The following is a 25,953-nucleotide window of genomic DNA, read 5'->3' as shown; positions in this document are numbered from 1 at the left end:
AATACTATACAATTTTCACGTGATTTGAAACACAAATATTTGTTATTTTTTTTTAACTGGGAGAATATTTCTTAAGGTTCAAAAACTATTGCGATATGACAACGCATGTTTACAAAATTTAAAGAGATTTACCCAACCAATTGATTCATTGAGAATATCAATAAGCTCGTTCAAAGTCAAAAAACTGTCTTGGAAATATAATCGCCTTATTTCTAGCAAAATATTGGGCAAACTGCTATAAAATGGTGAATACCTTCAAGTTCTCTTAAATTGCAGAGAGTGCAGATTTGTGATGAATCAAATCTATATATAGTATTTCGACTCTAGCCCTAAAGATGATACCGATAGCTCCTGCAGCCAATTCCTTGCAAAAATAACTCATATCAGATGACAATTGGTGGTTCAGGTTCCTGTAAATGTTTCTACTTTCTGAAGAGGATGCTCTTTCTAGATATTGAAAATATATCCATTATCAGTTTTAGGTCATCAAGTAAATTCTGCCATTCAATAACGTTATTTTCAGTTAAAGAAAGCGTTTCATTTTGTGCTTTTGTGATTTTTCAGTTTGTTGTCGAAGACAAAAATAAATAAATTCAACTTTAATTTAGACTTTTTTAAATAAAATCGGGAGCTAACAAAACTTCACTACTTTCACTTTTGACAATTCAAATGTCACCATTGACAGCATTGTTCAATGGGGAATCAAAAACCGTGTAGAATTTAATGCTTTGAAAACTCAATGATGTCTACTGTCGCAAAAGTGTAACCCACTCTCAATGCCACTTTCCATGAGTGGTACTTCCATCGAGGAGACAACAACTATCAGTCCTGGGTATGTGCATCACAAACCGCTTGTTGTGGAGCGATCACATATTTGACATCGCCAGTGTTTAGGTTTTCTCCGACGATGCAAGAAGTTTTTTTTACCCCTTCTGATCTGGCTATAATTTACAAGACTTTTATTCGTGCAAAACTTGAGTATAACTCTCATATTTGGGATGTTTCTCCAATAACGTACTTGAGTCGTCTGGATAGAATTGAAAAAAAAAACTCTAAGAATTATTGGAGATCGTTATCTTACCGAGACATTTGCTTCTCTTGAACACCGAAGCAAGCTCTTATGCCTGTCTTTGTTTTATCGTTATTTTTATAAACAATGCTCTATTAGCCTGTTGGTTTCCTCCCCTGTAACAATTTCACCAAAATACCCGTAATGTTAGGAAAGTTTGTAACGGGTTCTCCTTTGAGCACTGTGTTTAATCATTATAAGGGTATTCATAACCACTTTAGCGCGCGCACAATATATACAAAAAAAAAACGTTGGAAAGAAAATCATTTTACAGTTTAAATTTGAAAATTAAAAAGATGAAAATTTATACGTCGAAATAAATTTTAAATGGCTTTTAATGACCGTAGATGGCCTTTAAGTTACGTTACTTAAATGTGAAAATTGATTGTAGATACCGATTTCGCATTTAGGAGTTACTTAGAAGTACAGTGGCTCCCACAAATAATCAGCCAAACAGAATGTACATTTTTGCAATGCAATTTCTCCAAGAAATTTGCAGAATTAGTAGAATTCAGTCATCACTTTATAACATATTAAAGCTTAAATTAAGTTTAAATTATAAAAAAGAATCGCAAGTTATTAATTAACAAATAAATAAATAAAACAAAAACAACTGCTCACTGTTTTTGCACTGTAGTAAGTTTGTAACGGTGTTTTTCACGTTTATCTTACCGAAAACTTACATTTAAGGTGATTTCCTGCTCCACGTCGAAATGGCACCAAAAAGTGAAACAAACTGTTTTTGGAAATTTCCTCCATAGGAAAATTGAGCAACGGAGCCTTCCACAGTTCACTACATAATATCACGATTTTATACCGAAAAAAGGATTTATAATTTGAGCAACAAATTAAAAAACGCAAGAAGCTTTAGATGTACGACGAGAAGCTACTTTTTAGGCTAATTAACTAATCTTTGCTATCTCTAAAGATTTCTTTTAAAAGAAACCATAACTAAAGAAGTCAGCAACGAAATCATCAAAAGCAGAAGCATCACCTTCGAATTAATGATCGAAAGGGCAGTACATCAGTGAAAAAAAAAAATAAATGAAAGATTTGAGTTTTCAAATGAACTACATATTTTTATATTGTTAGTTAACCGTTTAAGGTATCCCTAAGGTGCATAAAATACAGTAAAAGTCACCTCACCTACATGCAATATAGCATGTTCTAGGGATGAACTGGGATCTCGAGTTGCTCAAAAGAACTTTATGAACATTGAAGCCCTTAAGACGGGCCTTAAACAAAATTGCAAAATTGTTTCTTCAATACATCGACCCTTTTGGGAAGTTAATAAATGGAAAGGATACACAACTTAGTATTAAGTGTCCGATTATTTGTGAGGTGTTAAATTTTAGTTACTTTGGTTTTTAATATTGGTTTGCAGTTTAATGGCTGAAATTATAATTTTGGCCTATTTAAAATAAAAACATGTTTGAATGTTATAAAAAATGGTTATAAAGATTTACACTCTCCATACATTTTCTGGGAGAAAATGCATTGCAAAATATTATATATCGCACCTCCGGTGCAATATCGACGCAATTGCAATTTTTTCTGAAATTTAGTTATGAACGCCATAATGTCCCAAATGTCAAGTTTTATCCGTGTTAAAATTGACGTGATTGTATCTTTGCTAGTGCCCAAAAGAGGACACTTTTTTGTTTGACACAAAAGTTTAAACTATAAAATATTTCGGAGCAACAAAGTCGTAATGTACCTTGCGCTCCACAATAGTTCAAACCCTTCACAAGCTCAAAAAAGAAACAGGTGAAAGATATAAAAGGTAAGAATATGAACTCTAACTCACTGAATAGTCAGCTATTTTTTGGACTCTTGAAGTCGATTCTGTAGGCCTATTTTAGGGCGATATAGTATTTTCAATAAGCAAGCAAACTTTAACCGTGATTCCTGAACATTTAAGAAAATTGCATTTACGTCATTATTGCACCGGAGGAGGTGCGATATCATGTGTCCGATCAGTCGTGGGATCCACTGTATTTTAAAGTTACGATTGCTTTAAAAACTCATAAGTTATTTGTAATCTTATGATTAAAAAAAAATAATTTACTTATTTATTCATCTTAAAGCTTGTGAATATAAATAATGTAAGCTTCTGCAAAATGTGTGGACCTTTGTTGTTTATGAAATGATATAAACACAAATTGACTAAATTTTATACCTTCAAACATACATCTAGAACAATTTTAATTAATCTACAGGTAGTTAAGTTGATGAAATTTTGTCTAGTTCTTAAACAAAATTTGAAAATACTTTTGACAATGGAAAATGCTTATCATAATGATAATAGTTTAAAAAACAATAACTTACCTGTTTATTGACTTTGTGTGCCATTTTTTCTGTTGAACCTCTTTCGATTTGTTCATTATTTTGTGGAGCTGTTTCTACAGCAGTTGGAAGTTGAATATCTTTAGTCATTGAAGGCAAGTTGCCATTTTTTGTATCACCAAGTGCCATTGCTGTGATTGATTTATGCTGATTTTATATTTGGTCAGATTTCATGAAGATTAAATCTAATAAATGAAAAAAAATTGTAAAATTATTTTTCTGATAAGATTATAAAATGTATTAACATGGTCACGCATTTTATTTTTGTTTTTAATAAAAGAATGGTGAATTTTGTGTAATGTTACTTATCTATCCTAGTTTTATTGTAAATTTTCATGCAAATTTTGTTTATTTATTGAAGTAGTTTATATATGTTTTTTTTAAGAGAATGATTATATGACATTATGCGCAAATACAAACTTAAAAGTTTATCTACTTAATGATCGACTAAACTATAAACGAGAACTATATACGAGAAAGATTTCGATTTTGTTATGAAATAAATACCAACATTTATACTTTAAGACAAAATGTATAATAACTTAAAAAGTGGGTAAGTAATTTAATTGTAGCCTAATGAGTTAATCAGCGCTTGTTGTTGTTATCGCTCATACAATTTTCGTGTGACCTATCTTTATATCTTTTCTATTTAATTAAGGTAAATTAAAATGAATAAGGTGGCCACAACAAAGATCGCTGTTGGCATATATCCTTCCGAAATGGACTGAAATTGCACTCTGAAATGTAAAAGGTTTAATTCATTTTAATTGAATGCTGAATACTTGGTGGGAGTGCATTTAATCTCAAAACTTCTTTCAATGGATACGGCATTGAATGGACTGATTTCTTGTTAATAACTTCGCAACTTATCTGTTGCCAGTTTATACAGAATGAATTCTTTAAATGGAACTCATTTCTTTTCGCATGATTCAAAAGATTTTTTGTAAGGTGGTCCAAATATGTGATTTATGTAAAGAGTTTGTGGTGATATTACAAGCGGATTTAGTTTATTGTGAGCGATCTACATTGTTTTTTTTTGGAAATAAAAACTATCCCTTATTGCCAACTCTAGCAATATATGTTCTTGCTTTCAAAATATGAAGGTAATAATTATTTTCGCAATTAAGCGTAATGGTGTTTGATCAAATAAGTTTGTTTGTTTGGGTGAAAAAATGTGTAATTTTATCGTCATTTCTAAGGTTTATGTTATTTTCGGAATACACTTCTTTTGTTTCACTACTGTCGTGAAGAGTCATGACACAAATGGGATTTCAAAAATTAACACCTTCATTGTTTTAAGTTTAATTTGCATAGAATTGTGTCTTAGTCACATTTTTAAAGTTAGGTGAATTAGTGATTTTGCTTGACAATTAAATTTAATAGACATTTCTGGAAGACTGTAAGTTATTATTAGCAGTACCCGAGGCGTTGTTGGTTGGGGATACTTAATGCGTAGAACGGTCATGCTAGAGGTCTTAGGTTCAATCCCTGCCTGTGGCATCTAAAGTTTTTTTTGTACTCTTACAAACACTGCCTCTTGCAAAGAATTGAAAAATCAGCCAAGAGTAATTGAGAAAATTGTTGAGCCTTAACAATAGGTTGCTTACAATTTTGCGCCAATCTGAATCAGAAAACTAAAAATTCTTCACTTTTTATCATCGCTTTAGTGACTTGAATAAATACTGAGTTCTTTTCGTCATGTAGAGAATTATTGAAATTATATGCTTTTATGCTTTTTAAGGTAGATTTTTAAAAGAATGTGGAAATGGGCCAAATAGCTATAGTTCTTGTGTTAACTAAATTCTTAAAACCTTAAGATCAAAATCTGTTTGCAAAATACGGATACATAAAGTTCGTGGAATACGTGCAGGTCGTACTGTAAGACGTCACTCAGTACGATATCGTCAAAACATTTCATATATAATTAAATTTGGGATTCCATTAAGGAAACAAATCTCTTTGAAATTCATTGTTTTCTCTCTTTGATAGTTGTGCAATTTGAAATTAGCTCTCAAGCTGAGTTGTAACTATTTGCCACTTCAACAAAGAGTTAAGGAAAGATGTGATGACGTCATATTGTTACAATTGTTAACAATAGTTACAAAAAGAAAAGACCTCTTGGTTTTCGAAAACAATACTGGGGAGAACAGAAATATCTACAGCCGTTCGTAATCTACGCATACGGTTCCGGTTCGTCACACCATTTGCTTGTTCCAACAGCTCGAATTTGTCACCAGTTTTAATGTTGCAAGCTGAGAAAGTGCTTGACATAGTACTTTATTGAATTTAGTGATGTGTCACATTATTGTTTTTCAAAATGAAATTTCGTAGTTTTTTTTTTAAATATTAGCACTTTTTAAGATCATTTTTTGGAGTTTTTGAATGTGAATAAGATATAAGATATATAAGTTTTGTGGTAAGAACGAGAAGAACTGGTTCGAGCTTTTTTACCCAAATTGCAATTATTAAATAATTGTTAGGATATACAAAAAATTACATTTTGAAGTTCTAATTGCAGTAGGCAGATACACCTACTCCTTCTTCATTCAAACTTTAAACTGACAACCCAATAGGGTCGAATATGAAACATTAACTGCCAAACTAACAATCTTAAATATCATACTATTTGCAGCTTTTTGTTTAAAAATCTCTCCGTAACTCAGCTTACCAAACAAAAAAAACAGTATTCTACACTACTCCCAAGCAATTCAAACATTCTGTTTTCTGTGAAAGTACCCTACTTAAAAATTTAAAAGACGAGAAAGTGAAATCCTTGAAAAATATTTTAAAAAAAACTTCACAAAGGAAAATTCAAGTATAATAATACAATATTGGAAAACAACCCCAATCATTCCCATCTCTTACTACGTGCTTTTGTAATTTTCAGGAAAATGTACCACCTTTTATTATAAATAGATAAAACATTCCATAGATACTAATATGCTATTTGTTTAATACCAAAAAACACATTTACAACGGCTCCAATAAAATATAATGTCGACCAAAGGTAAGGTGAAGTAAATTGTTAAGCTTGCAACAAAACTTCAATTTCTAACTGAATCGATTCTAAATAATGATTGAACTGCTGAATTCTTTTCATAAAAAGAGTTCAGCGATGCTAAGCATTTGAAAACAAAATGTACTGCAACTCAATATCAAGATTCCCATCATGGTTATGCAGCTCTAGATCTTTCGTGCTTACGTCATCTGAATACACTAAGGATAATACTACAAAATATATAGACCTGAAGACCTTCGATAACAGATTATGCTGATTTCAAAAACAGGAAGTGAATATTTAATTTTGTATTATTAATTAACTATTGGTTCACAACCATCATACCACAGAAGTTATGCGATAATTACTTACAATGTGAATTACTAAGGCACCGTCTCCTCAATACGACTGTGTTTTTTCCGCAAAAAAACACTGGAGCCTTAACAAACACTACTAACACGAAAGGACTTTAGGTTATATGCGCTGTCATAACCTCCGAGATGAAAAACTGGACGAGCTATAATAACCACTTCACAAGTTAAAACTGTAATAAGATTCAACCTATCTATTTAGTTAACTCATCGAAAAAAATATCACCAATTTTTAAACGCATTCGTTCCTTCTAAAAGAAAAGCCTCCAACATGAGCTGCTCACAAACAATACATTTCTAATACCTTGTATCCCACATCAGTGCTTCTCTAATCTCTACCCAATAATGATGATATGTACGAAATCCTTAAAAAAAAACATATGAAATTAAGATACAATAAGTAGTTCTATAACAGATCTTAATTTTATACTATAATACAGCGGTTTCCAATCTTTTTTAGTGGCGAAGCAGTTTTTGCGTAAGAAATTTCACGCAGAGCACTTCGTTGCGCATATGGCATTTTCCGCAGTGACACTTATCACGCAGTCCCTGAAGTGATACACTCAAATCATTTATTTTTTTAAAAATATATATATGACAGAAACGCCAATTTCAATAACCAACGCTCATTACACAACATGTCCCCCAAAACATAGTTGTCTTCAATGAAGAAGGTTCTAACTTCAGCTCCATTTCGGAAAGCCTTGTCAGTGTTTTTCCGCAAAAAACCCATCTTACTTCTGCGTAAAGACGTATGTAGACTGCCCATGTCATCACACAATACTTTAAACAACCTTGTATTCTTTGGCCGTGATTTAATAAAGTTAATTATTCTCACGCTTTCGTCCAACATGTCTTTAAGGGAGACCGGCATTATATTCATTGCAAAGGCATAACGGTGTAGAACGCAATGGCTACTGGTGCTTCCTTTAGCAATTTGCTTTATTCTTGCGAAGGCATCGGACGTTATTCCAGTCATGGCCTTGGCACCCTCCTTGCATACATCCACGCAGTTAAACCATGGTATGTCATTGTAGTAGTTGGCAACGGCGACGGCTTGTAGAAGACCTAATCTTATCGAAACGATTATAGATATTGGTAGCGCACAAATACTATTAAAATAGCCAACCCTGCAACATCCGTTGATACATCCATTTGCAGTGCAAATTTTGTGACTTATTCGTCAAAGTAAAGTAGCTTTCACATTCTCCGCTAAGTCTCCGATTCGTCTTGATATTGTGTTATTTGACAAAGGAACGGTGTCAACAAATTTGTTGGCCTTTTAACCCAACAAACATTCAACAATGTCTTTAACACATGGCTTTATTAAGTTTTCAGTAATGGTATGGGCTTCACCAGTTTGCGCTATTCGGAAACTTAACAATCTGGATGAATCCCTGCAAAGCGACGTTTAATTTTTGCTGCAAACATCGCACTGTTCAACAACACGGCAAATTACGCATTTAGTTTTTTTGCCACTTGTCTCAGAAAATCCAAAATTCAAATATGATTCGCGGTACACCCTTTATCTGATCTAGGCAAACTATCAAACTCAAAACTTTCAGAAATCTTTAACGCCGCCGCTGTCTCTATTGCGTCATTTTTCTACGCACTAAAATAAGTATATGAACAAAAAAAAAATTAAGTCATTAAAATCATTTTGTGCGGAATGGATTACTATTTTACGTAAATTATTTTTTTTGACATACTCGTCAGTTAGAGATTCCTCGGCAACTTCGAGTGCTTTTGCGGAGCATTCACTTGCTTTTTTCAATGATCCAGACTTAAGCCAGCGATTCATTCGAAAATGTAATGCATAAAAACAAAATAAATTAAAACTCGCGCACTGAAAGCAACTGCAAATTAACTTCACGGTAAAAAAAAACTGTTCCTATTTCCATCGGCACTCTCACTAGTCTTCGTGCTATTCTATGTAAATGTATCAATTATCAAAATTACAAGATCAGAAGCTTAAAATTAACTAATTACTAGTCCCTCTTGGAATTTTCTACTTTTTCAAATATTTCCACAGAGCACTTGGATATTATTCGCGCAGCACCACGTGTACCGGGGAGCACACTTTGGGAAGCCCGCCTATAATATATTACAGGAAGCCGACAGCCCATGCACATAAGATTACTATTACAGTTTATATAAATAAATAAATTGTAAACATTTTTTAAAAGGGTCCTTTAGTTTAAAAAAAAATCTTCTCTAATATCTTATTTTTGAACTATTATATCTTTAATTATTTATTTAAAATTGTGCAAAAACGTTTTCATCATTTTTACAAAATATGTCTAAGGTACAGTTAGTGGAAGACTAGCTACAAAATGGCCGATGAAATTTTCTGTAATTTTACAATTTTGAAAACTTTATAATAATACACTAACAATTTTAGCCAAATTTTTGTACGACCAAATTAACGACCATCTTTCAAGCCATTTTTCTTTTTGCGAAAGGTAAATTGTAAAACTGCGCAGAGGTCTAATAGTCCTTCTTTTGGAAAAGGACAAATACAAATGAGCCAATTTTAATATAGTAAAATTCTATTATTATTAACTAACAATAATATATTTGCAAAACATTGACACCCATCTGTCGGTGTTTAAGTGATGCAATTGTTTCAGTTATAGTTATGAAATTTTGTCAAAGAACTTTATTGGATTCTAACTAAGAAACATGACTTTATTATTTAAATTATACTTAACTTTTTGAGGAATGAAGGCTTTTAAAATTACATGCAGATCAAAAGATGCAATGAAATTGGATCATCGATCATAGAAATATTAAATTTAAAGAGTCCTCCCTTTTAGGGGAATTTGAATTAAAATTTCGTACAGGCTATTTAAATGTTCAAAACTCATCTTAAAACATTATATCCGACCTAACCCTTATTTTAATGCTTTCTTGCAATTTAAAAATGCAGAAAAAGCATTCAAGGAATTTAATGTAAAACATTGAATAAAAATTATGTTCTTTTTATTCATAACTTAACTGTTTCACTTAAAATACTTTTGATTTCGAACAAGACAAAAATCAAAACAATAAAATCATTAGCGTCGGAACTATTATGATGTTATGATTACAAAGTCATGGACTTGATTATCTTGTCTGGTCTGAATTATTCAAACTAAATCACATGACATCACCATCCTATTGCTATGACTCATCACCTTTTTGTATTTTATTTTCAAGCATGTATTACAAACACCAGATACAACGCGTTTATATTTTATATTTAATGGTTAGATTCGCATGTTTATTTCATTGCCGCAGTCAACGAAAAAACGTAATTAAATGTGTTCGTTTTTTCTAGGTCTCCCTGTTCAAATTAATTACTTCCTTTTTCAGTCATATGGACATTGGGGTGTCAATTTTTAATTCAATTTAAAGTAAAGTAAAGTAAAGTTTGTAGAAAGAAATTCAACGCAGGCTAATTTTACGAATGAAGAATATTTTTTTTTAAACAAGAACCACCTTAATGAACATGATATGTAAACTCAATTAGAACATAAATTATTGCACGAGTGGAGATACACATACGATACAAAATTTTGAAATTGAGAACCAAAAAAGTGTAACTGTGTGTAAAGTACGGTTCACTTGGCGTACTTGACACATTCAAAAATAAAGTTGTATGATTTTTACTTGCTCCATGCATAGTGTGAGCATAAACATTACGATTATGTCCAAACAAAAACTGGAATTAAATCTGCCGCAAGAGGGATAGCAATCCAAAATTGTTCTTCTGAAATTAATGTTGAGATATGTTAGAAGACCCGATCCCGTTTTGTTTTGATCATATTTTTAACTTTTGACCTTCATTTTACTCAAGTTTTAATTGTTTTTGTTTAAATCCATACCGTATTCTTACTAAAACAGATGAGTTGGTTGATTTACATAAATAATTAAAACTGACTAAGTCTTAAATTAGATTTATTTTTATTAATTTTTTAGTTACCTCCCTTAAAAACAATGGAATTGGAAATGATGGTTCTCTATTTTGTACCAATAAATTTGTTTAAAGAATCGTATTACATATGTACATATATATGTGTATCCTTGACGATCATTAAGAAAAGGAGCAAGTGAATCGCATTCAAAGCTTTGAAAAGATTGAATGTTTCATAACATTTACGAATATTTTTTTTAACAACGAAAACAATTTTCAGACATTTTTTTGACATCGTTAAAAATCTTTGATTAAATTCATTTAATTTACTTTGAAACAAATGATTTCAGATCAAAGAGATTATTTCCAGTTTTTTTTTTCAAATAGTGCTGGAGTTTCATAAAATCATAATTTTTATAGTTATTTTAATTCTTCTAGATTTATTTAAAAATGAAATCATGAAAACTAAAGTTGCCATTATGATATCCCATATTTAATGTCATATATCACTCTGATACTCATTCAATCTGTTCGCTATTGGACATCATCAAAATCTTGCTCACTTCTATTAAAAAGGCTTTATTAAGGTTATGTTGATGTAAGTAAGTAAACTCTTTGGAAATAGTTTTTTTTTGTCAATTTAAAATTAATTAAAAAGAAAAATCTATACAGAATTACAAAAAAGGGCAGTCAAAACGAATTAGTCCTGAAATCTAAGATTGTGTTCCTTGAGTTAATTAAGTCAACAAACAAAGTGTATAGGTTCCCAGCGAGCAGAGTGCCCAGCACAAGCGCAGAGTTTATTATGATTGGTAAATGGATTAAGAAGGATATGTACCTATATTAATAAGGGAACAAACCACTTTTAACCAAGTACGACTTATGATGATGCTATGTGTATGTAATTCTGTAAGAACTTCAATGAGTTTAATCAAATAAGAAAAATCCAAAAAAGTTAACATATAATCCTAATTCGAGGGAGTTGTTAATTTTCATTAAAAATTATTTATCTTAATACTATTAGCCATTTAAACTTCAAAATGCAAACACATTTTAATAAAGTTGCTCCCAATAACTAGAAATATGACTTCCAAAATGTCAACACAAAATCAATCGAAAATAAGTATACCTATATGAGGAAGCTTGCAAGATTGACATCATCACCGTCGTCATCAACAGAATTCGAGATTAATAATGTTAGTATTGAGGTAGGTGGGCGTTCGATTGACATTAACATAGGGCAACAAATTCGTACTGCAGGCTTTCTTAAATAAATCACAATTAGAATAGAATTGCAAGAAGGTGATGCAGTCTTGATGTACAATATTCGTCTAGAACACCGCAGGAAGACATTTACAATTATTATTATAGTGTTACACATTTTGATTTTCTTTTTTTCTTTGCCCAGGTTCAAATTCAGTGCTCTATGTCGACGATTAACGAGGAATGAGGAACGAGGAAGCAACAACAAACATCTTTTGGCTTAGGTTAAATAGGTGTGCACTACAGCCGGCCACCACGTACAGTTAGAGGAAAATATACTAATTTTTGTTTATGTTTTTCTGCTTTTGAGTAGCTATATTTTTATTTTCATTCCTCTTTGCTCGCTGGCTTGATTTCAACTCAAAAAAAGGACTGCGGCAATAGAATAGATACAAGAAAAGAAAAAATAATATCATCGAATGAGAGAAGATATTTTTTTAGCCTAAATCATTGGTTTGAATTAAACAATCTCCGAAATTAATTCATCACATTAATCAAATAACAAACCAATTATGTTTTCTAAAAAATTACATGCCTTGTAGTCTTGTTCTTGGATTTTGAATGTAGGTATTTTCCTAACAAAACTTACCCTCAATATTTTAGTTCCTATATTTTTCGTAGGTATTTCAAAAATAAAATATAACTTTTTTTAATTCGGCACTTCAAAACCTAAACTGTTTTTTGTTTTCTAAATCACAATTTTTGCATTATATCGCTTTTATGTAAATAAAATCGAACCGAATCATAAAATTCTGAATTTATTTTATTTTTCTTTTCATTCAATAAACAAATTTATCGTAGTTTTTTCTTATTGAAAAGGTGAAATAATTTTCTTTTTAACCACTGAGATGCTAAAATCGTAGTCACTTTCTTTAAAAATCATTTATTAACTAAAAAGAAATATTTAAAAAATAATTAAAATATAATCGAGAAATGCGCACTTGCCACTCTTTCCACCCACCGCAGATGAAAGATGATCACTTAACTTAAATATTATAAAGAAATAATAACACAAACATACCTACAAGTGTACTTAGAAAACAAATAATTCAATAAGAGAATTCTTAATATCCAATGCGTGTGTATGTTGACTTCTTTGAAGCTCGTAACTTCCAGTAGTCGCTTCCAGTTCCAATCCCTTATTTCCAATCAGAAAAGTGGTTGCGTTCAATCGAAGTAAAATAGTTTTTTTGACTTGCTGATTGTTCCATTGGTATAGCAGATATACCGTCAGGGATATTGTGCACAAAACTATTGATTTTTTCTGTGGCCCAAAAAAAACAATACAATTTTATTCTTTAATTGAATATCTTATGATTTACATATGTATCCATAAATGGTCTTACAGAAATATTTTGTTTTTTTGTTAGCTCGTTCATTTTTGGGCTTTTAGAAACATCAAAATTTAACCACTGTTGTCAAAACTTGCCTGCTTTGTAGCAGAATAAATTTTAACCCAATTTTATAAAAAGTGACGCAAATTAAAAACTTAAACCGACCATATTTTTAATTGAGTATAAGCGAATAAATATTTCATGACGTCTTTAAAAATAAAAACTATGGAAGCAGGACAATTTACCTTTGCTAGTTTACCACCGCCTGTTTACCCCTGCCAGTTTACCACTTGACAGTTTACCTCCGCCGATATACCTCGACAGCAGGTTAGATAGTTTATTATTTTGAATCTACTTTCCCATTATAAATTTTTATATATATTTATTTCGTTTTATTTTTTATTTTTATTATTTATGACACTTCCACAACGCAATTTTACAAAGCAAAATATTCGTTATGAGATTTTTGTGAATTTTACGCGTGGATAGAATTAACTAATAAAATGTGTGCAATTTGTTACGAAGACATTCATTCATTTGATAAATCAGATGTTTGCCTTAGCTTAAAGGCAAACCATTATATATATATTAGGATTTATATTTTCATAAATATTTATACAAGCGGATCGGTACGTGTTTCGCTACGCTACGCTATTCAAATAAAAAATATTTCAAATTGCTAGCTACTTAAAAAACTAAAAGATAAAAAAGAATTGGGTACTCTTACTATGGTGGGTCTATATGGGTAAGTCTAAAACAGTTGGATAAACAATATTTTTAGGAACAGGCAACATAAAGTTAGCCATGTGAAAACATGATTATTTGCCCTTGGGCCTTATTTATGAACATTGCAGATGATAAACTCACAGGATATTGTAATCTTTTGTATTCAAATGGCATATCAGTTGGAATCATAGGGATATTCGGTATCAAACACACTTCTCTTGATTTACCAGTTTAGATTATAGCTTCAATCAAATTTGGCAATAACTTTTTCACTGCCAATCTGGTGCCATTACACAGTTCTGGTGAATTAATGTTTCGCAATAATATAACCAAGAACCAAGCAATGCGGTGGTATACCAGCCGGTTCCAATGAATTTAAAAATTCCATTGGATAATTCATTGCCTCGTCTTGATTTATAACACTGTCAATTGATTTATATGTCGTGACTACACCTGGCAGTTTTTCTAACAATTGTTTTGATAACTCATGGGCTGTTGCAGCATTATGTATGTGAATACGCATATTAATTCTCTGTGTCAATTTTCGTACATATCTCCAAAGAACTGATGACTTCAAACAGGCGTTTATTTCATCAGCAGGAGTGGATCGAGGAATGATAGGCATTGTTTGACGAAAGTCCCCTGACAGCGAAATCAGAGCACCACTAAAACAGCTGTTAAGTACCGCGTTATTCTTCTTTTGATCTTTGTGCACTCATCCCATACAATAATTGACGTTAGTCGCAGAACTTTTGCCATAGCAGAATTTCTCGAAATGATGCTAGTTGAGTTTCAATCACCCATACATTCAATGGCAATTTTAATGCAGAGTGTGCGGTATTACCACCTTCTAATAATGAAGCAGCAATTCCCGAAGATGCAGTGCACATTCAAATTTCTGGTCCGATCAAATAGTCGCTAAAATCAATGATAAACGAAAGTTTTGCCTCCAGGTGCATCCAAGAAATCTAATCCACCTTTATTATTGGAAACGGCTTGCATGATTGTGTCATCCACATGTTTTTGTTGAATATTCAATTTAGTTATATTCTATTGTACAAATAAACGTTAATAATTTGAATTGAACCCCTGCTCACTTTTCAATTCACGTTAAAAAAAATCAATTGTGCTAATGCTTTATTGACAGTCGTAAGACACATATCTTCAATTAATATCAAGGTAATCAACAAATCGGAATTTATTTAAGTATAGTAGAAATTGTTTGTATATAGGAGTATAGAAAGATTTGATGCCTTTTCAAGATTTGTTTTTACTTTTATTTGCGTATAAAGCTTCTCTGAACTTCCACGAATAATTTAAGACCAAAATTAGCCAAATCGGTAAAGACTTTGTTGAGTTATAACATTACATCGAAAAGTGGCATTGATTTTTATATATAAAGATTTCTTCGTGATCAGCACCAAATTCCGAGTCTACAGTCCACACAATCCAAAATAAACCAATGTTCTAACCGGAATGGATTTCAACTTACAGAAGTGACCACCAAAGGGACATGAGCGATCAACGAATTTCAGAACATTCATCCATTATGACATTTTTTTCACATGGCTTAAGATGCTCAGATACTAGAAAAACATTTTAAGGTTTTATTCACATGATCATGATTAAGTAGTATTCACAAAATCATTCTTGTTTTGGTTTCGGTGGTGAAAGGTGTTCGGCTGTGGATGCACATGAAATTTCGTTCTTGTTTTGTTTATTAACAAGAATACCAATAACTTTTATCTAAACAAATATAGCTTTGACCAGATTTTCTCAATCGTTTGTTTTCAAAACAAAACACAGTAATGATAAACACAAAAAAAAACAACTGTCAAAGTCAAACTTCATTCGTTACGAATTAAAAACTCTCATGTGAAAGAAATGTCAAAATCGTCGAATATTCGTTCATTCTTTGGTCGTGGTCATGTGCATAGTGCCTTAGACACGTGCGAACATTTTATTTATTGAAGTGTGGATCGTATGTGGAACGTGAATTGAGTTAGACAGTTCGTTATATCAGATTGTTGCTATTTGCGACCAGACATTTATTTGTTTATATATCGCTTATTCTAGCAATGGATAAGCTAATTTTACTACCTTATGATCTACTAAAGCTATATTTCTACCTATTTATTTACAACTTGCGCAGAATTTTTGCTTATAAACGCGCCGGTGGTTTGAATCTACAATACGTTTTACAAATTCTTATGTCACACGCTATGATATCGTTAAATATCGTAAATTCGTTAAGAAGCCTGTCAAAACCCGACAGAGCTAACGCGTGGTTGTAGTTTCGCCGTTCTATACAAAGATGACATATATTTTTCAAACCAACCCTTCAACTTTTATTTTCAAACAATTACAGCTCGGCTTCAAACTTGTTTCGATAGTCCTTGTAAATACGGTAAACTTAATCGAAGTGTGGTTGAAGTTCGTATGAAGCAAAATCGAAACGTCAAAAGCATTGTGAGAGAAACAGATTGAAACAGCAATAGCACCAACACCTTATCATTTCCTACCAAAGACACTCAATGCAAAAACACAATTTATGGAGTGTCTTTGTTTTCTGAAGTCTAATTGGCGTTTGTCTTCCGCTCACATTTTGGACTTTTCGTTATTCGTTTTGGTCCCCTATCTTCTTCTCCGTCATCACTCATCGTTCTTTATCGCTATTCTTCTACAATTATTGTTTTCAATACAATAATTGATTTTACTTGCATCATTTTTGTTTTTTTATTTGTTAATTAAACATTTTTTAGTAAGGCAATAATAATTATTTGTTTATTATAAGCGTTTTGTTGGTTTGGTTATTGTGCAGCTGTGCAAAGTGTTAACGACGAATTACAAGTCACATATAGTTAGTAGTCTACCTGCTCTTCGTGACCAAATAAATCAGGTTTATTAAAGTTAGATACCTACATAGTTATTTATTAAAAAATAAAAAACTTAAATTCTGGTAGGTGACTTCTTTTTGAAATATCAAATTTTCAATACCGAGCAAAAGTTTTATATGCCTATGAGGAATACGAAAAATAAGACAAAAACTTGTGTGTTAAATGTTTAATGGCTGTGTTGCAAAATTGCAAACAAAATAATTATATTCTATTCGTATGGATCGACCAAAACTATCCAGGAAAAAGCATCAGCAACAACAGTGCCTGTGTCACCACCAACAATTACCATAATTTGATTCACGACAACAAATTTAAATAGTTGGTAGGTAATTTTTGTTCATTATTATCATTTTGTTGTATTATTCATACCGACACGAGGCTTAACTTCTTTTTTTTTTGTTTCATATGTATGAAGTCATGTTGATGGTCAATTCTAGTTATTAGTTATTATGTGGTCAAGACTCGGATATCAACAAAATCAACCTGTATTAACCTTAGGTAACATACATCATTTTTTTTGTTTCTTCTTCAATACGAGATGACTAAACATAATAAACAATAAAAAAAAAAAACAATTACGATTTTGGGAAAGGCAGGCAACAAGTGATTAGCAATTCCCACTGGTATAAAATAAAAAAAGTTTAAACAAGTTTGTGTATCTTTTCCATCAAGATATTCATCAGACAACCTTAGTAAAGTCATCAACAAGAACTATTACTATGCTTTATTCTTGCTGGGTTTTTAAGTTGACGTGGATAAGATTAAGTTAAAACTTGTGTCTCATTTCAAAATGTAAAATTGCGCTTAGATAAAACAACAGTGGGAAATTACTGACCATTCCGAATTTTGTCAATGGAAAAAATACATAAAAGCAGAAAAGGTATTTATTTATAAAACAAACCTACTGAAATACACCATAACATTTACAGCTAACAAGTTGGCTCTAAGTAGCTGCTAACCATATTCTCCTTAAACATACACCAAAAAATTCAAGTCAAGTCCACTCCAAGGTTTATTAAAACATATGACTGCTATTCTTTTTCCATTGACCCTAAATTTATTCATTCAAAGCTCTAATTGACAGCAAAATTGTTAAATAAGCCTTTAATTTTTTAACATTTTTTTTTGTTTTTATTTTTCATGGTAAATATTGATGGTGAAAAAACACGAAGAACTACTTATCACACAGGCTTCAAGAACAAGGGATGTCACTGAGTCGCTTAAAATTATGTGCATTGGGCTATTTGTTTAGGATTCAATGTAGCCTTCTGCTTCTTTGTTAGAACCATTTATTACATTGCAGCTTACAAACTGTTAAATACACTATAAATTTTAGATGTATAACATCTTATTTAAAGCAAGTAAAACATAAGCTTCTTCATTTTAATCACCATGAAATCGAGCTTCTATTAACGCACATATCTTGAACCTCTTGTATTCCCTCTACTTCCAATCTGCATAAAAAAGAAGGCTGGGATTCGACCTCCATTGATAACTTCTCACCCTGTCCGTCAAATTGTCTTTCATGACAATATTTTGTGTGATATAAATAATTTAAAGTCAATATCTTTCTTTGTTCTCCTAATACTTGAAACGAAACCATTCTTCTTTTGTAGGCTTTCGTGTTTTGCTAAAAAAGTGATCAGTTGAATTTGTCTAAGAAATTAACTAAAAATTACCAATAACATTGTGCACATGATGAAATAGTTTGATTTTTAGTCGAAAACCAATTTTTACCCATTTTGCGATTTTAATTTTTATGAAAAAAGTTACTTCTAAATTTTTATAAAAAAATTACTGAATGTCTAATATACTAATAAGTGAAATTAGTAGGAAGCCAATATTTCAAATTTTTGAAAAGATGTTTGAATCTAAAATCAATTTTTACCAACTTTTAGTAATGTTTTTTTAAGTTTTTATTTTTGTAAAAAAAACTATCAATTCGAGTTTCTCAAATTTTATCAGAAGTAAAAAACGATATTCTTCGTTGCATACAGTTATTCGAGGTGACCATTACTTTGTTTTTTTAGTTTTTTTAAATCTATAAAACAGCGTTTATTAAATTTTTCTCAAAATTATATCAGTTTTGTATCACTTCAGAATACATTTGAAATATTAAACCTAATTAAAGTCGCTAACGTTATTGGTTCGTGATATATTTTAGGTTAACCTATAGTAGCAACACCACCAACTAAATTTTTTAGACAGTATTTTCTGCATCTTTCTGTGTTATTATCTGTATTACAAAAGTTATTTGAAGTCGATAAATTCACTCGTTCACTATGGACGACGAAAAAAGTTACGAACACACGCACACACAGGCATTACTACAAAAACCTTTTATTTAGAATCTAGGGACCTTGAAACTTCGAGAAGTGTAAAAATTTTCAATTCCACAAATCTGACCGATCACAAAAACTTCCTATGGTTAGGTTATATTTTTAAAATACAAATAAAAGATGTTCTTCACTATTTTCGGATTTAATATTTTAATCAAATTCAGGTCAAACAGTTAAATTAATAAATAGTGTAAAATGTGTGAATGAAGGAGAATCTCAAAGTTGTGATAACATTTACAAACAATAGAAAGAAAGTTTTTTAATTCTCTTTTTTTTTTTATTTCTATTCACAGCAATTGAAGATCCAAATGGTGTATTTGTGAACAAATATAAATAAAATAGACTTAACACTCAATCAAAAAACACAAAGAGAAAAAGTATTTGTAGCAATTAAATATTAAACAATAACAATTAAGTAAACAATTTTAAATGAAGTGGCCAGAAGCTAAAGCAATTCTGCAATTAAAACATCAGGAACCCAATTTTGAGAAGCTTATAAATTCGGCTATAATTGGTGTCAAAAGCTATCGGCGGCTACATGAGTTTCTCTTAATTTATCACACCAACTACAGGCACCATCTTCATCAGTACTTTAACCATCATCATCCTGACAGCTGCAACGTACGCTTTAATAATACATGGAAAGCATTATTGGAATTTATTATAACTAAACAAAAATATATACAATCGAGCTGCAATCGCCGACCTTCCTCCAGCAAAATCGGCCACTACAACAAGCAAACAAAACGACGACATCTCATTTTAAATAAAAAGTATTTTCCTAAAAGACGTTGGATAAGGGCTTCCAAATAAAGCATTATTAAAAAAAAAAAAAAACGAATTGATAAACATCAATTATTATATTTCTCGAAATGGCCGGAATTCAAAATGCACGCATTTTGCGATTTCTCATTGCAATCGGTGCTGTAGTACTGACTATTTTCGTTTATGCCTCCTATTATTCAAATACATCAATGGGAATGTCCAACCATTTTAGGATTTCACCAGCTTTAGTTTCTTCTTCATCATCAATGTCTGAGAAATATTTGATTCAAAATGCAAGCGATTCAAATGGAGTAAGCCTTGGTAATAGTTTAATTATTAAAAATAGTAATAATATCGTCGATGACGATTTGAAAGAAAACAGGAATTCAGTCATAGACATTCGGATGGCTCATAGTAATTTAAATAATTTAAGCGATAAATTAAAATATTCGCATCAAGATAATGCCAATACCAATAACCAAAACAACACTTCAAAAGGAAACAAAAACAATATCGTAGCAGCACAAAAATCTATTGAAGGAGATTCAAGCTTTTGTAAGTACAAACATGTTAGAATTCAATAATATTGCATAATTTATTAGGGAAGAAGGTGGGAATGATTAATAACAGACCTCTCATTTGTTTTCTTTTATTTCATTAATGATATTAACACATTATTTCAACGTACAAAAACCTCTTTTGGTACGAAACGAAAATAAGGGGTTATTGGGCTGCTTTACCAGGCTCAATATTTCCCACTCATTTTAATGTGCAGACATTCAAAACCAATATGCATCGGTTTCTCCTTTCTAATCATTTCTTAATTGCTCGCACTGTTTCTAAATATTATAAGGGTATTCATAACCTCTTTAGTAATGAAACAATATTTAGGAAACCTGTACTAATGAAATTAGTTTCTATGATTTAATTTGTATACCTTTATTTTTTTCTATTATGCTTCTATTACACTTCTTTTTTCCCAATCTCTACGCGCTTTGGCAAATTCTATTCTCCTTACCAAATTCCTTTTCGTCAAGAATGGGACCTTACGTGGGCAGCGTTAACATACAGTTGAACTCCATTTCTTATTTCCATAGAGCTTATGAAAGGACTCTGTTTTGTTAACTGAACAATTTTTCTGTCAGTTCTTTCAGTAGTCATCCTTTTTGGACCTCGTGTTTCCGGTTTATTTAGCCATTTTAAGGTGTTACTGACTATTTTTGCTGAACGGCCTAGGATGTCTTGAATATTTTGGTAGGTTTTTCCCTCCGAACACAGTTTTCTAATAAGTTTTCGAATTTCTTTGGTGCAGTGTTTTTACCGTCCCTTTGTTTATTTTTGAGATAATATTTATTAATTTTGTATTTGCTAGCATATTACAAATACTTAAAACTTCAAATAGTATAATATTTACTTACCGAAAATAAAAAAAAAGAATTGTCAACACTTTTTAATTATAAAATCAAAGGCACTGCTATTTTTATGTGTGTTCATCGGGAAAAGTTGAGTATAACTTCAAGCTTAAAGTCTCCAAAAAGAAAATGAAAGACCGTTAGATGCAAGTAACATGTTAATTTTTTTTGTAAGAATTTCCGTTATTTAAATACTTGACCATCTAATAAATTACTATTTTTATGAACACAACTGTGTGTGACTATGTGTATTTAGCTGTTGTTGAGACAAATAATAATATTACAATACTTGCAATTACTAAATTAAAACAAGCATAATATTTTTAACTTAGAAATTAAAACCTAATTTATTTGAGCACTACATTCATGGTTATGGGAATTTTTTCCTTTTATCATTTTGTTTCATTCATTTTCTTTTTCATATCTATTTTCTTTTTCTTTGCTTCAGTCACTAATTCATCAATAAGCGTACAAGATTCGGACACCATTTCGATCCCAACAGCGAATATCCAGTCCCTTATTCTGAATGCTGATAAAATTTTAAAGAACCTAACAGTGTCACAGAGCAGTAAGTAAAACATACAAACAAGTATCTAATATTCCTTGTTGCCTGTGTATTTATTTTCATATTGGGATGGTTTTTATTTAACTTAAATTTTCAAAAAGATTGCAATTATATTAATATAATTATTTTTTCTTGTCGTCCTTTTAGATAACTTAAACTTGCAGCAGCAACAACAAAAAAACAAACAACAAACGAATCATTCAACCGTTCAATCTTCGCTTGCACAACCGCCGTCCATTCTAATACCAGCCAATCGTCTGAAACCGTCTGGCAAAGGGCAAGCAGCAATCATCGATCCAACTCAAGGCATTCCCACAGCAGACATCTACGAGAGTGGGCATCTTGACGTAAACCCTCACATCTGTCCTGACGAAGGTGACGGCATAAAATTGCTAATTATAATAACATCTGCGCACTCACACCAGGATGCGCGCCTATCGATCCGTCAGACATGGGGACACTATGGAACGCGTCGTGATGTCGCCATAGCATTTATTCTTGGTTATACTAATAATCAAACTCTTGAAAATGCGCTTAACCAGGAGAATTACATTTATGGGGATTTAATTAGGGGTCATTTCGTAGATAGCTACAATAATCTTACTTTAAAAACCATTTCGGCATTAGAATGGGTTGATCAAAATTGCCCACAAGCTAAATTTGTACTTAAAACTGATGATGATATGTTTATAAATGTTCCCAAGCTAATGGCCTTCTTAGAAAAACACCAAAAAGACAAGCGCGTCATATTTGGTCGTCTGGCTAAAAAATGGAAGCCCATTAGAAATAAAAAATCCAAGTACTACGTCTCCAGTGTACAGTTCGCTGCAACGATATTTCCACCTTTTACTACGGGACCAGCGTATGTAATGAGTGCTGATGTTATACACGATTTATATATGAAAGCACTGGAGCAGACCTATCTTAAGTTAGAAGATGTTTTTACAACGGGCATTGTTGCCCAACAACTCGGCATAAAACGAATACACGTTAATGAGTTTCTTAATCGCAGGATCGCTTTCAATCCTTGCAATATTAGAAAAACTATCAGCGTACATATGATTAAGTCAAATGAACAATTTGATCTGTGGAAAAAACTGCTCGATCAATCGACAACCTGTAAATAGTAGTATTATTATATAAAAAATTAAAAAAAACTGGACTAATAAAACAAAAAAGAATATATGATATTAAATTCGTTTCAATATTTTCCACTGGTTTTAAAATTATTGTTAGAGGGAATAGTTTTAAGAGTTCATAAATTTAGTACATATAAAATTCAAAACGACGAAAATGGAAACTAACAAGGCCAACCAACGAGGTCGGAAAGCAACATAAAAAATAAATAAATTAGGTGGCGCAACAGTCCCTTGAGAACTGGGGCCTGGTGACTTACAATTCTCAACGATTCCTTGGTGCACTTTTTATGACAAGAATTACTCTTGGAGAATTTGTCAATTCCTCGCAAGAGGCAGTACCCGTTAAAACTTTAGATGATACAGGAAGGGATCGAACCCAAGACCTCTGACAGTCCAACGCAGAAGCCATCACGCCACGGGTACTACTCGGGAAACCACAAGTGTTGAAGAATAAATGATTAAGTAATAATATAATAACCTTTGTGCTCAAAAATGTGTAGGATTTAAAGGGGCGGGTAGATTTTGGGGCCCCGTGGCGGTCAGTTTGTTTTGGTGACGTCTGCTTTATCTTTTGTTTATTATTCAGTTGCTTATGCCAAATCACAATGGCAAGTTACACAGCACTTCAAATGATAAATCTTTGAGTAAATTCACAAACGGATCACTGCATAGATTATTTGCGATAATCCCTTTAGCACGTTTGTAAACCCAAATAATTGGCATAACTTAAAATGTCAATTGTTCATTATTGCAAAGTTCGATAAACTGATTTGCAAATATAAGGAAAAAAAGCATCAAGAATTTTCTTGATAAGTTGTTAATGCGGACGCGATTTAAAGCTAAATGGCGAAAAAAGACAATGGAAAGTATTCAATCAAATTCTAAATTGTTTATAAATTAATTGATTTGATGAATTTCAGGAATTATTTTACCAACACACAAATTAAACTATTAATAGAAACCAGATTAAAGTAAGGAGGTGAATTTATTGCCGGCAGAAAATCAAAGCCAATATTTTGGAGAAAAGTTTTAGAGCAAAATTAGCCAGTTGCATTCTCCTCCCCTCAAACAATTCAGCCGTAATATCTCGTACTTCTAGGAATGCACATCAGTTTAACCTTGAGCTCAATTTCGGACGTACTGTCAAGTATAGAGATTCTTTTCTTAACCGCACTTCGAGAATGTGGAATGCTTTACCCAGCTTTGTTTTTCCCTATCATTTTGATATTCAAAACTGCATCGGTAGAATCTTCATCTTCTACACAGTAGAATATTCAACGTTTGGTGTACAAATTTGAGACGACCGGTTCAGCAAAGAATCAGCCAACACCCGTACGTTCAAGGAACGCAAGATCGGCCGAGAACATCGCCGTGGTTTGTGAAAGTGTACAAGATTGGCAGAAAAATTATCTTTAGTGACAGCTCCTTTTTGGATGAATGGCTGTGCTAACAAGCAAAATTGCCGTATATGGGACGACACCAGCCCACGCGAGGTTGACCAGGTGATAATGCACCCTCAAAAAGTTACAGGTTGGTGTGGATTTTGAGCCGACGGCATAAATGGTCCGTACTATTTTGAAAACTACGTTAGTGAGGCGGTCATCATCAACAGCGAACGCTAGCATCGTTATGGTAACTAATTTCTTATAGCCCAAATTGACCCAGACGACATGTGGTTCCATAAGGACCGCGCTACGTGCCACACAGCAAAAGCCACGACATCTATACACAACTTCCGCCCTTATTGAAAAACCCTTTAAAATATTTTCCCTCCTTTCCATTGTTTCAAACGATTTATAATATATGACAAAAAATAAAACAAGCAAAACTATGTGACTATCCTTGAGAACATTAATCGCACAAGGGAATGGTTGAGAGTTGTAAGTCACTAGGCCTTAATTCTCAACGGACTTAATTTATTTTTTTTATATATATATATGACCGATTAATAAAACTATCTAACAAGTTTTAAAGTAAAAAAAAACAGTTGCGATCAAATTCCAAAGCGAAATAAATAGCTTGTTAAGCTTTGTAAACCTTTAAATCTACACCGAAGCCTGAACACTAAGAAAATAAAACATTTCGGAATATGTTTAAGGAGATAATGCTTCTGTATGCTGAGGACAATATGAAACTTTAATTCCATTTTTTATAATTTCATTTTCTTATTTCAAAACATATTTGCTACATATTTAAAAAATTGTGAATTGTAAATTATTTATTTTTACTTGCGACTTATAGGAACAAAGTGGTAAATAATTTCGAACTCGGGAATTTAATCAAACATGAAACATGTGGGTCTATTTTTCCTGACTTCAAATTTTTAAACAAACGTCTTGAAGCCGATTCGCGTCAGGCGTTTTTTTCGTTTCTTTGTAAGAATAAAAATGTCAGTACCAATTTGTTGGTCAAAAATCAAAAATTCAAATTTTCCGAAAAACAAACCGATAGATTTTTGGTTTATATTTTGTTCTCTTAATTTGGCTCCTTTTAATATAAAAGAATATTTAGTATTGCCCTAGAAGGGTTTTCTTAAGAACTAATGAACCGATTTCAATAGTTTTTTTCTGCACAAGCTCTTTTCTTGTCTCATCAATATTTGATGGTTAAAAATATCATCGTTTTTATTTTTGATTGAAACAAAAATATTAAACAAAAAAAAAACACTAATGATTTTTAATTATAATTTTTTTCAGAAATCGAATGGTATTTGAATTTTTGAAAGCAAACTTTTTTATAACAAACACCTGAAAATTAACCTCATAGTACTTCCCAAATTTGGGTTTATATTTGATGGTTGAATTTGTGGAGTGAAATACATTTCACCGAGCCTT

The 25,953-nt window shown here is 31.7% G+C and overlaps 2 protein-coding genes across 8 annotated transcripts in view; one reads left to right on the top strand and one right to left on the bottom strand.

The window, feature by feature from the left end:
* Window positions 1–12,914, bottom strand: part of LOC129953386 (ankyrin-3) — a 38,811-nt gene extending 25,897 nt beyond the window's left edge. Inside the window, exons 1-2 of one of the 2 annotated variants that reach the window (XM_056066540.1) lie at window positions 12,532–12,914; window positions 3,398–3,600 (exon numbers count right to left, since the gene is read on the bottom strand). In XM_056066540.1, the coding sequence (XP_055922515.1) occupies window positions 3,398–3,544 (147 nt within the window). In that variant the 5' untranslated portion in view covers window positions 3,545–3,600; window positions 12,532–12,914. The remainder of the gene's footprint in view (window positions 1–3,397; window positions 3,601–12,531) is intronic. The other variant, XM_056066541.1, reaches the window with a different exon arrangement.
* Window positions 12,915–16,587: 3,673 nt separating this feature from the next.
* On the top strand, window positions 16,588–23,175 carry LOC129953251 (beta-1,3-galactosyltransferase 4). Of its 6 annotated transcripts, none has more exons than XM_056066232.1 (5): window positions 16,589–16,901; window positions 16,966–17,221; window positions 19,532–20,558; window positions 21,864–21,983; window positions 22,128–23,175. In XM_056066232.1, the coding sequence occupies exons 3-5, from the start codon at window positions 20,111–20,113 to the stop codon at window positions 23,105–23,107; spliced, it is 1,548 nt and encodes a 515-aa protein (XP_055922207.1). In that variant the 5' UTR covers window positions 16,589–16,901; window positions 16,966–17,221; window positions 19,532–20,110; the 3' UTR covers window positions 23,108–23,175. The 6 variants fall into 6 exon arrangements, with proteins under 6 accessions (XP_055922209.1, XP_055922207.1, XP_055922206.1 ...); XM_056066231.1 differs by having other exon boundaries at window positions 16,589–16,911; XM_056066230.1 differs by adding an exon at window positions 17,315–17,397 and having other exon boundaries at window positions 16,589–17,221.
* The last annotated feature ends 2,778 nt before the right edge of the window (window positions 23,176–25,953 follow it).

The sequence above is a fragment of the Eupeodes corollae genome, chromosome X, assembly GCF_945859685.1.
Source record: "Eupeodes corollae chromosome X, idEupCoro1.1, whole genome shotgun sequence".
NCBI lineage: Eukaryota > Metazoa > Arthropoda > Insecta > Diptera > Syrphidae > Eupeodes > Eupeodes corollae.
Note: the sequence above shows the minus strand (reverse complement) of the source record. Positions and strands in the feature narration are given on the sequence as shown.